At 40.9% G+C, this 12,262-nt stretch overlaps 1 protein-coding gene across 4 annotated transcripts in view; it reads left to right on the forward strand.

Moving 5' to 3' along the window:
* Nucleotides 1-2,439: 2,439 nt before the first annotated feature.
* The window catches only part of grin1b (glutamate receptor, ionotropic, N-methyl D-aspartate 1b), a 70,368-nt gene continuing 60,545 nt past the window's right edge, over nt 2,440-12,262 (forward strand). For all 4 annotated transcript variants that reach the window (XM_024418357.2, XM_024418355.2, XM_024418356.2 and 1 more), the window contains exons 1-3: nt 2,440-3,122; nt 7,565-7,699; nt 8,995-9,171. In XM_024418357.2, the coding sequence (XP_024274125.1) occupies nt 2,874-3,122; nt 7,565-7,699; nt 8,995-9,171 (561 nt within the window). In that variant the 5' untranslated portion in view covers nt 2,440-2,873. The remainder of the gene's footprint in view (nt 3,123-7,564; nt 7,700-8,994; nt 9,172-12,262) is intronic.

Genomic DNA, 12,262 nt, shown 5'->3' on the forward strand with positions numbered 1-12,262 from the left:
GTATCCAGTGGTACCACTAAATGCAGGCAAATGAAGTAATATAAATTTAGAGTGACTTATTTGTTTCAAAATGCACTTTTAATGCTTCACTTGAGAGTAGAGGCCTGTGTCGTAAGCAAGTTTACGTTTGTATGCATATCCAAGAACACGCTTTTAGGACTTCTGTTGTGCTTCAATATTTTTTTACTTCCTATTCGGAGTTAGGAAAATGTGTGTATGTTATAAATGATAAAAAGAACATCCAAATGAATTTCTTCTCTCCCTGGCAATGGTAATATCTGTTTTAAAGATTGCGGACGCTATTCCTCTCTCTTCTGTGAGATCCAGGCTGAATCTCAATTACACTTCTTTGAATCTTCTCCACCTCTCCTCACCTCCTCAAAATGCATTGGAGGAGAAGGCATGAGGTTCCTCCAATGCATTTTGAGAAGGAGGCAAGGAGAGAGAGGACACAAGGAATCAAGGATATACAATTGAAATTCACCCCTAGTTGTGAGAACCTGGATTCTCATTAGGGGCACTTCAGCATAATCAAACAGATGTTTGGGATGAGCTTTTTAACGTGGTGGTATGCTTGTCAATTATGCATGAAGAGAACATATGCCACAAATAAAGCAAATGAAGTGTACATTTCCAATCCGACTATTTACTGTCGATTTTATGCCGTGCATAATCTGCTTTGTTTCTTCCTGCACTCCACTTTTCCAGTTTATTTTTTTTTATTTTTTTACAGCATCCACAGTAACATAGGAAAGTTTAATTCACAAGCTGTCTTTTTCAACTACAGCAGTGCTGAAAAAATGATGTACAGCTATTGTCACAGCAATGGTTTTATACTACAAGTAATAAATACTTCTAAATGTGCATCATGGTAGTGTGATACAAACTGACACAGAGAGCCGAGACGGAGAGAGAGAATTCCTCTGCTGATAGCTGCAGTGAGTTAGAGCCTGGAGCAGTTTAGGGCAGCAATGGGTTCAGCTGTCATGTCTTTTTATCTGCATGATCATAGATCCCCAGTGTGTCTATAGATGCTGTTGTGCTATCTAATGATCCCTGTCCCATCCATGGGCTCGTCGGGCCTTTGGCTCACCAGTCCCAGAAAACCATTTAACCATCTAAGCGGATAATCAGGTGGAAACAAAAGCGAAATATTTTGCCTGCCCCAGAAGGAGGCTAGGTCAAGATGTGCGTGGTGTGAATCCAGTGTGCCTGTGTTTCTGCCTGTGTGTTTACAACTGTAACCTATATGAATAAAACAATATCAAAGATCACATTACATGAAGGATAGGTTCCATGCTGCAAATGCATTAATGCTCAAAATTAAGGCTCGCTCAACCCTGGGGGGAAATGTCTTCCAATCTCTCCTTTAAAATGGAGTGTGGTGTTTAATAATAACTGTTGCCATAAGTGTCTCCTGGATTTATCTAGCACTGGGAAGGCAGGGCATGGGACCTCTGGTAGTGATGTAATGTAAATGCAATATCAGTGTTACGCATTTTCTGTGTGAATACATCTGCATGCATGACCTTGTGTGTTCTCCTGATTCTTACACTACACTGGAAAGGCCACTGCCATAATATTATTTTTGTTGCCTATTAAAATTATTACACGCCTTCTTCATGACATTTTTTTTCCCCAAAGCCCCATACCCAAAGCTTTGCTATAATTGCAACTTAGGCTGGCATTGGGGGAAACTGTGCACCATAGCCAGAGATGCTTGTTTCCTTGGTAACCAGGTTCTCTTGAATTTCTCAGTGCTTATGGTTCTACACAGAGCCATATCTGGTTCTACCCTTCTGGAGCTCTCCAGCCATCTGTAATAGGGATTCTATTGATTCTTTGTTTAGGTAGACCAAATAGCCCCACAGTGTGTTTTATTATACTACACACAATGAACGTTTTTAGCCTGATATAATGAATGAATTTAATAACAAAACAATTATATCAGTATTATATCTGTGTAATTATCATTATCCCTCAACGAATTAACCCTATTGATTGAGAGGATATCTTTTGGTGCTGGACATGAAAATGGTCCATATGAGCTACACAATCTGTAGGCCCACAATGTAGCCTTTAGAACAGGCTAACCATCATCTGATAAATTCTATATTGTTTTTTTTTGTAATTTTTTAATTATTTGTAGTCCTACATTATCATACAACAGTATATCCTACTAAAACGTTACTGCAACCTATACAGGCTTTTTAGGCTTAAAAGCGGCATAAAGTTTAAAACATTGACAATATTTTTTTGTTGTATTACTATATTAGTCAACCCGTCCTCAAAATCCATATAAAACATCCCCTGACAGTTGTAGATGTTTAGTTGCATTAATTCAAATGTAGCCAGAGCGTTCAAGTAGAACGCGAAAGCGATGTCAAGCGGAATGAGTGGTGGGTACGCGCGTCGCTGCGCGGGCACGATTTCAGGACCAAGGACAGCCGCTCGCGCTGAGCATCAGGTCATTGGATCCTCAGCAAAGCAGAACCTCGGACGGGAGTCGTGACAAGGAGACATGCATCTCTCAAAGACAAAGAAACACAAGCTCTCCCAAAACTGTTTGTAGGCCAATAATATATGTATTTTTTTTTTTGCGTCAATGAAAATCAACAGGATTTACCCACCACAAAGCAAATGTATTATTGTCTTTTTTATGGGAGTGTAATGCAGGTTTAGAGATCAGCTGGAGAAAAAACTCATGATGCACATACCTCGACAGGGCGGACTAATGTAATTGCATTCCACTGGTATTGCTGTTAGCACAGGGTCGAGAGGACGCGTGATCCATGCGGATCGGTTAGCTGGGCTGGCTACGACGCACATCCACTCAACAGGAGACTCGGTCTGGCAGCTGTGTCGATGTCAAAATGCGTGTATTTCTGCTTGCATTTTTCATCTCCTGCTCCTGTGCGGGTGGTGGATGTGAACCCAAGATTGTCAATATCGGAGCGGTCCTGAGCCAGAAGAGGTATGAACAGGTGTTCAAGGACGCCGTCACCCAGGCAAACACGCTGTATGGGAAAGATAAGTTCAAGATGAACGCCATCTCTGTCACTCATAAACCCAATGCAATTCAGATGGCTCTCTCCGTCTGCGAGGACCTCATCTCGAACCAGGTAAGCAATATAATTTCAGCCTATGTATGATGGAAGTATAGCTCTCACAGTGTTTTGATACCCATGTTTACTACTCATGAAACCCCCTATGGGGAGACACAAGCCAGTGTGCAAAGTCAACATCTGGGTGCGAGGATGGCAGCTTGAGTGGTTTGTTAAAATTACATTGATAAAGAGAGAGTGAGAGAGAATTGGGCCATGTTTATTTTGCTTTACAGTAAGTAGGATGTTTGTCTGGCAGAGCCTGTGTGTTGAAAAGAGGAGCATAAACACAAAAAAATCATAAATGTTTCAATTGTTGCAGTTTATTCCTTGGGGAGACTGGGAGAAATGTCCCAATTATCTCTCCTTCCTCCCAAAGTGTGCACTTGTTCACTTCCCTTTACTGATTTGAAAGGAAATGACTGTTCCAGTGTAAAAAAACTATTTAGATGAGAGGTTTTCTCAATTGAAAAAATACATTTTTTAAACCAAACGTATGATTCGATGCCAAACCCATATTTCAAGTTGCAACCTATTTCTTTCAACACTCAACTTATCTTTCCCCTTAGGTTAAACCAAATAAATAACATAAATACAAACTAATATAAACTCAGCAAAAAAAGAAACGTCCTCTCACTGTTAACTGTGTTTATTTTCAGCAAACTTAACATGTGTAAATATTTGTATGAACATGACAAGATTCAACAACTGAGACATAAACTGAACAAGTTCCACAGACATGTAACTAACAGAAATGGAATAATGTGTCCCTGAACAAAGGGGGGTCCAAATCAAAAGTAACAGTCAGTATCTGGTGTGGCCACCAGCTGCATTAAGTAATGCAGTGCATCTCCTCTTCATGGACTGCACCATAGTTGCCAGTTCTTGCTGTGAGATGTTACCCCACTCTTCCACCAAGGCACTTGCAAGTTCCCGGACATTTCTGGGGGAAATGGCCCTAGCCCTCACCCTCCGATCCAAAAGGTCCCAGACGTGCTCAATGTGATTGAGATCTGGGCTCTTCGCTCTTCGCAGAACACTGACATTCCTGTCTTGTAGGAAATCATGCACAGAACGAGCAGTATGGCTGTTGGCACTGTCATGCTGGAGGGTCATGTCAGGATGAGCCTGTAGGAAGGGTACCACATAAGGGAGGAGGATGTTTTCCCTGTAACATACAGCATTGAGATTGCCTGCAATGACAACAATCTCAGTCCGATGATGCTGTGACACACCACCCCAGACCATGACGGACCCTCCACCTCCAAATCGATCCCGATCCAGAGTATAGGCCTCGGTGTAATGCTCATTCCTTTGACAAAAACGCGAATCCGACCATCACCCCTGGTGAGACAAAACCGCGACTCATAAGTGAAGAGCACTTTTTGCCCAGTCCTGTCTGGTCCAGTGATGGTGGATATGTGCCAATAGGCGAAGTTGTTGCCAGTGATGTCTGGTGAGGACCTGCCTTACAACAGGCCTACAAGCCCTCAGTCCAGCCTATTGTGGACAGTCTGAGCACTGATGTAGGGATTGTGCATTCCTGGTGTAACTCGGGCAGTAGTTGTTGCCATCCTGTACCTGTCCCGCAGGTGTGATGTTTTGATGTACCGATCCTGTACAGGTGTTGTTACACGTGATCTGCCACTGCGAGGATGATCAGCTGTCCATCATGTCTCCCTGTAGTGCTGTTTTAGGCATCTTACAGTACGGACATTGCAATTTATTGCCCTGGCCGCACCTGCAGTCCTCATGCCTCCTTGCAACACGCCTAAGGCACATTTACGCAGATGAGCAGGGACCCTGGGCATCTTTCTTTTGGTGTTTTTCAGAGTCAGTAAAAAGGCCTCTTTTAGTGTCCTAAGTTTTCATAACTGAGACCTTAATTGCCTAGCATCTGTAAGCTGTTAGTGTCTTAACACCGTTCTACAGGTGCATGTTCATTAATTGTTTATGGTTCATTGAACAAGCATGGGAAACAGTGTTTAAACCCTTTACAATGAAGATCTGTGAAGTTATTTGAATTTTTACAAATTATCTTTGAAAGACAGGGTCCTGAAAAGGGACTTTACAACCCATTAGATACCAAGTAGATTTTTCACTTTGAAATTACCTATCCAAATTTCTTCAATTGGGTTACAAGCAATGCAATCAATTTCATGTTTATCAAGATACTGTATTAATATTAAGTTGGTTCCGTAACATGAAATAATGACTCCAAACACTTTCAAATGAACTGTTTACAATATTGTAATTAAATGGTGACCATCTCATCAATGGAAACCTTTCCAGATTTTTTAGTACCACAGTTGTTTTATTTTACCTTCATTTAACTAGGCAAGTCAGTTAAGAACAAATTCTTATTTACAGTGATGGCCTAGGAACAGTGGGTTAACTGCCTTGGTTCAGATTTTTACCTTGTCAGCTCGGGGATTCGATCTAGCAACACTTTCGAATACTGGCTCAACGCTCTAACCTGCCGCCCCAATCTTTTTATGTAGATATCTTTTACGATTCCGTGCTGGTAGTGAAAATATACAGTAAGCATACATTTTTTTAATGGAAATAAAAAACACACATTACCTGGAATGACTTTCACTCCTACGGGTATCCCAAAAGAACAAACACCACTGCATTGCGCCCACCACTATGCAATGTGAATGCGCGTGTGGTGTTGAAAGCATTTTAGAAGCTTTCATTAAGTGCAAAAATCACGTTGATCTGCCACATTCATTATTTGATTTCAAACAAATTCAATAGAATAGGTTTAATGAACCATAGATTAATTTTGGATCATACCAATCAGAAAAGCACCTCAGTGAGAAATATGGTGGAAAATATGTGACTGTGCCTCCACCAATCCAATTATTTTATATTTGTGGGATGTTCTGAACGAGTGCACACTTAGATATTATTGGGATTGGGTTTCTAGATCTTGAGTAACTTGAATGACAATCATTCCTTTTTTAAATTCCCATTCCCATCGTTTCACATTAGCCTATAGCCTTTAAATAATTTACTTTGTCAATATGACAACAACTGTATGCATTAGGCTGCTTATGAATTGAAATAATATTGACGTGCTCCAATTCTTGATTAACCTGCATTTATTCAACAAGACATAGTCTACTCAGCCTAATTGCAAGCCTATTTTTGCAGTAGGCTAAGCCTAGAGTAGCTTTGGCATTTGGAACTTATACAATCCATTAGGGTGATCGTGATAGATATTAAACAGCCTCTCCTTTATTCAATTTGTGAATGAATAAGCATTAGGCTTCAGCTGCCATGTTCAATAGTCTAGCTGGCCAGATAACAGATTTTTGATCGATTCCCTAAAAACATGCCACTTCTATAAGTTACTTTTTCATAGCAGGTTAGGAGAACTTACGCAGTAGGTTAGGATAATTAATGTAGCAGGTTAGGAGAATAAGGTTGAGGTTAGGGTTAGCTAAAATGCTCTCATAACCTGCTACGAAAAGTCCATTCCAGTCATAACTGTATCGAAGTGGAGTGTTTTTAGGGAGTCCCGGTTTTTGATGGGAGTGCACACCAGTGGATTAACCAAAACAAACTCAAGGGCTGTGATTTTAACGTAGTGGCTTATTCAATGGAGGATAAACCCCAGACTTTTTATTTTGAATGACGGGATAACATCGGAGCAAGGTTGAATAAAAGTGGTGCTAGATAACCTGAGCTAATGGCATTGCTTTGAAACCATGAGGCCATGTCATGTCTTCCAAAGGAAAATTAGGCCAACATGGCGTCAGCAGGCACACGGGTTGGCAGCTGCTTTGTTGCTGTGAGTAAAGCACGGGTAGTCGGGTAGGGCAGCATTATACAGTGATGTAGAGGAAGATTATAGCCCACTAGCCAAAGTGACAGCACAGATTATAATGCCAGTGGTGACGCGCGTGCGGGCGCACACATGATAGACATACACAGATGCGCATGCTGTCTCTCTCGTTTTCTCAAAACAAATGATCTTTCTCTCTCTCTAATATACACACACACGCTCAAAGAGCATCAACAAGAGATTTCTCTATAGGCCTATTTATTCCATATTCAAGAGACATGTTTTGTGATGCACTTTGGCTCATGCATTATGCAATTTATATGGGTCAGCTACTGTGTGATAACAAAATGTCCTTGTAGGCCTACTTTATCTACACTCTTCTCAGTTACTTACTTAAAATGTGCAAATATTTCACTGGGTCACTGACATTAATTAGCCTACTGATGATGTTCACCTGAACAGATGTAGAATTGCAGTAAATCAGCTCCAAAAATCAGCTTCAAAAGCTGCCTTTGCGTCGTGTGTTCTGATGTACATGGTCATGTGTGTGTGTGTGTATGCTGATGTAGAAAGATATGATTCTCCTGTATTATTCATTATCCCTGGGCACACGTCAAGTACATATCCTGTATCTGTTTGTATCTTATGATCCCTATTCTGTACACAGGTGTATGCCATTCTGGTGAGCCACCCGCCTCAATCGAATGACCATCTGACCCCCACACCCGTGTCCTACACCGCAGGGTTCTACCGTATCCCTGTGGTTGGGCTCACCACCCGCATGTCCATCTATTCGGACAAGGTGAGACATGCACGCACACACACACACGGACAAAGCCCATAGACACACAGATACACACACACAATGTGATCTATGATATGTTGTTTTATTTATACCTACAATCAGACTAGTGGTAGTGTGGTTAACAGACAGATATCCCAGTGCTTCACCACTTCACTCAGCAGGGCGGGGTCTCTATGTGCTACATGGGAGAATTTTATTAGTCAAATATTGAAATTCCAGCTCCACTCGAATCTGTCTGTTATAGTTATTCACTGTCATTTTTCTGTAACTGTCATTTGTCTCCTGTGATGTTGTTTTTGTATGCACTTTCGAATATGTGGATTTTCTCAGGCCTACTCTGACACATTTTCCCACGAGAAATACATTAGAGAAAAACATCAAAGGTCTATTAATGCTTTGAAGCAATGCTTGAAGCTGCTGCTTTTAGAATTAAGTGACAGCACAGGTCCTCAACATGGTAAATCGTTTTTTCAACCAACACAATATCCACACGTTGGGCTCTGTGTTGCCTCCGTTGAGCTAACCTGTTCAATCAATCAATCAATAAATCAACCAATCAATCATTCAATCAATAAATCAAATGTATTTATAAAGCCCTTTTTACATCAGCCAATATCACAAAGTGCAATACAGAAACCCAGCCTAAAACCGCAAACAGCAAGCAATGCAGATGAAGAAGCACAGTGGCTAGGAAAAACTCCCTAGAAAGGAAGGTTACCTAGGAAGAAATCTAGAGAGGAACCATGCTCTGAAGGGTGGCCAGTCCTCTTCCGGCTGTGCCGGGTAGAGATTATAACAGTGCATGATGTTCAAACGATACAAACAGATGACCAGCAGGGTCAAATAATAATAATCACAGTGGTTGTAGAGGGTGCAACAGGTCAGCACCTCAGGAGTAAATGTCAGTTGGCTTTTGATAGCCGAGCATTCAGAATTCGTGAGAGCAGGTGAGAGCAGGTGAGAGCAGGTGAGAGCAGGTGAGAGAGAGAGAGAGAGAGAGAGAGAGAGAGCAGGTGAGAGAGAGCAGGTGAGAGAGAGCAGGTGAGAGAGAGCAGGTGAGAGAGAGAGAGAGAGAGAGAGAGAGAGAGAGAGAGAGAGAGAGAGAGAGAGAGAGAGAGAGAGAGAGAGAGAGAGAGAGAGAGAGAGAGAGAGAGAGAGAGAGAAGAAATACTCCAGACATAACTGACTGACCCTAGCTCCCCGACACATAAACTACTGCAGCATAAATACTGGAGGCTGAGACAGGAGGGGTTGAGAGACACTGTTCCCTCTACTGTGTATCTCTCCTCCAGAGCATCCACCTGTCTTTCTTGCGTACCGTGCCCCCCTACTCCCACCAAGCCCAGGTGTGGTTCGACATGATGAGAGAGTTCCGCTGGAACCACATCATTCTGATAGTGAGCGACGACCACGAGGGCCGCGCTGCCCAGAAGAGGCTGGAGACCCTGTTGGAGGAGAGGGAGACCAAGGTGAGACTGCCGGGCCCAGACGCCATGTTCCACAACACTGTCTGTCCATCTGTCTGTCCGTCCGTCTGTCTGTGCGTCTGTACTCTTGTGCGTCGAACTTGCATTCAGTATCACAAAGGTCCTCTATGTACTGTTTGTAATTATTTTTATTTTCTGTTACGTGAGCACATTTTTTCCCCCATTTGTAACATTAGCTAACATTTTGTTTATGCTAGAGGCATCAACAGCGTCCTAAGTGGCTATCTGGCAAAACTCTGTATTTTCTACTCATTTCACATTACTTTTACCATAGTCAAAATGTGTCCATCCACAACAGGAGCGCAATGAGGGACCTAACCTGGGGCTATGCAAAAAATCGAGGATTTTCACATGGTTCAATTAGCTACTAGATCTTCTTCCAACAGTATCTTGGTTTCTGTTAAATTGTGCCTAAGTCTTGGAATAAATGTTGACTATTTTTTGCTGAGGTAAGATAACTATGGTTTTCATCCATAATTCTGAATTTTTGGAGGTATACATTTTTTATGGACGAATGGCGTTTGTGTTCACATTTAGTGCTATAGAATCTGAAAACCTCTTGTAAAAAAAAAAAAGAAGCTCTCTTCTTATATGTTGCTTACCGGTATCTGAATTTCCAGTCTTTGTTGTGTAGCGTTGTGTGCAGTCTGCATTTGAAAGAATGGAACTTTTCCTGTTTGTTAGTTAAAATTGGGTTGCTTGTCTATCTGCCCACAACAAAATGGAAATAGACCTGATGGGGGAAACATTTATGGTAGCTGTCACAGCAAAGCACTAAAATCATCTTGATGGGACACAGTGAGGTGTAGTTACCCTAAAAAATGCCCAGAGATGCATCAAAACTATGGAGCATGATAGCAGGTATGACTTTGCTGTTTTTGTTTAAGTGTTGTTATGAGTATTTTTGCATTTCTTTGTGTTTGGAATCCCATCATTGGAATTTGCATTGATTGCTTAAGGAATGTGATTGTTTGAGGGATGTACATTTGTACTTTTGTTAGGCCTTGGTTGCTCTTTTTGTGTCTAATGATTGTGGATTATTTACTGTATATTTGGAGAGAATTCTTATGTTGAAGATTATTTTACCAGGTATGCTGATTGAGAACACATTCTATTTTACAGCAACGATCTGGGGAATAGTGGTGGAGTGGTGGGGGGATGAATGAGCCAATTGGAAGCTGGGCATGATTAGGTGGTCATGATGGTATGAGGGCCAGATTGGGAATTTAGAATAGCTGTTTTTGTTTCCTTTGGTATACAAAAAACTATAAATTTAATCCAGATATCAATCTATATTATCTATCTAATCTACTATCTTATCCAGTTATAGTTACACAACATAGCATTATGAAACTTGCAATATTAGGATCTCCTGGTTAATGAGACTTTGGTTGTGGCCACTGTACAGTTTTATATTTGCCTTATTTTAAGCCAACATTATTTTTTATTAATACCTTAATAATTTTTTATGTCATTAGTCTCGGCGTGAACCAGGAAGTTCCGTGGCAGAAATAAGGTAAAGAGGGTTCGGATACCCGGTGTAAACCAGTGATGCCTCACAAGACGTCAAACCAATCAAATGCCTTGCTTTGTATCAAAAGTATCAAAAGTTAAATGTAATTGCTGAAATATACTTAAGTATCAAAAGTAAAAGTACTGTATAAATAATTTCAAAATACTTATATTAAGCAAACCAGATGGCACAATTTTCTATTTTTTATGTATTTATCGATAGCCAGGAGGACACTCCAACACTCAGACATAATTTACAAATGAAGCATTTGTGTTTAGTGAGTCCACCAGATCAGAGGCAGTAAAAGATGACCAGTTGTTCTCCTGATAAGTGTGTGAATTGGACCATTTTCCTGTCCTACTAAGCATTCAAAATGTAACAAATACATTTTCCCTGACACCCAAAAGTATGTAAGAAGTACATTATTTTCTTTAGTGAAGTAAAAGTTGTAAAAAATATAAATAGTAAAGAACAGATACCACACAAAAATGACGTAAGTAGTTTTAAGTATTTTTACTTAAGTACTTTAAACCACTGCGTAGGTAGGCCTACACATATAACCCATGGCATATAGGATATACCCTTAGTCTCTTGGGAGCTTTCACAGCTTTCCATATCTGAGGACAGAAAATATCACAAAGAATCATGCTTCATTATACTCAAATTTGACAGCACTAAATATTATTTTGCTATTATCTCTCTGTCCTCAGAGATTTCCCCTCTAGGGACTGGAAATAGAGAATCTTTTCATAATGTCCTCCAACAAAATGACCTGGCCTATCCACTAGCCTGCACTCTTACTTTATTTGTGTATATATATTGTAAATACATATATTTATTGTAAATATATATTATTTTAAATATATATATACAGTTGAAGTCTGAAGTTTACATACACCTTAGCGAATGCTTGTCCAGCAGTTTTGAAGAAGTTCCCACATATGCTGAGCACTTGTTGGCTGCTTTTCCTTCCCTCTGCAGTACAACTCATCCCAAAACATCTCAATTGGTCCGGTGATTGTGGTCGGGTGATTGTGGAGGCCAGGTCATCTGATGCAGCACTCTATCACTCTCCTTCCTTTTCAAATTGCCCTTACACAGCCTGGAGGTGTGTTGGGTCACTAAACGCAAACCAGATGGGATGGTGTATCGCTGCAGAATGCTGTGGTAGCCATGCTGGTTAAGTGTGCCTTGAATTCTAAATAAATCACAGACCGTGTCACTAGGAAAGCACCCCCACACCATCACACCTCCTCCTCCATGCTTCTCGGTGGGAACCACACATGCGGAGATCATCCGTTCACCTACTCTGCGTCTCACAAAGACATGGCGGTTGGAACCAAAAATCTCAAATGTGCTCATCAGACCAAAGGGCAGATTTCCACCAGTCTAATGTCAATTCCTCGTGTTTCCTAGTCCAAGAAAGTATCTTCTTCTTATTGGTGTCCTTTAGTAGTGGTTTCTTTGCAGCAATTTCACCATGAAAGCCTGATTCATGCAGTCTCCTCTGAACAGTTGATGTTGAGATATGTCTGTTAGAATTAACTCTGGGTCTTCCAT

The sequence above is a fragment of the Oncorhynchus tshawytscha genome, unplaced genomic scaffold (genome assembly GCF_018296145.1).
Source record: "Oncorhynchus tshawytscha isolate Ot180627B unplaced genomic scaffold, Otsh_v2.0 Un_contig_766_pilon_pilon, whole genome shotgun sequence".
Classification (NCBI taxonomy): domain Eukaryota; kingdom Metazoa; phylum Chordata; class Actinopteri; order Salmoniformes; family Salmonidae; genus Oncorhynchus; species Oncorhynchus tshawytscha.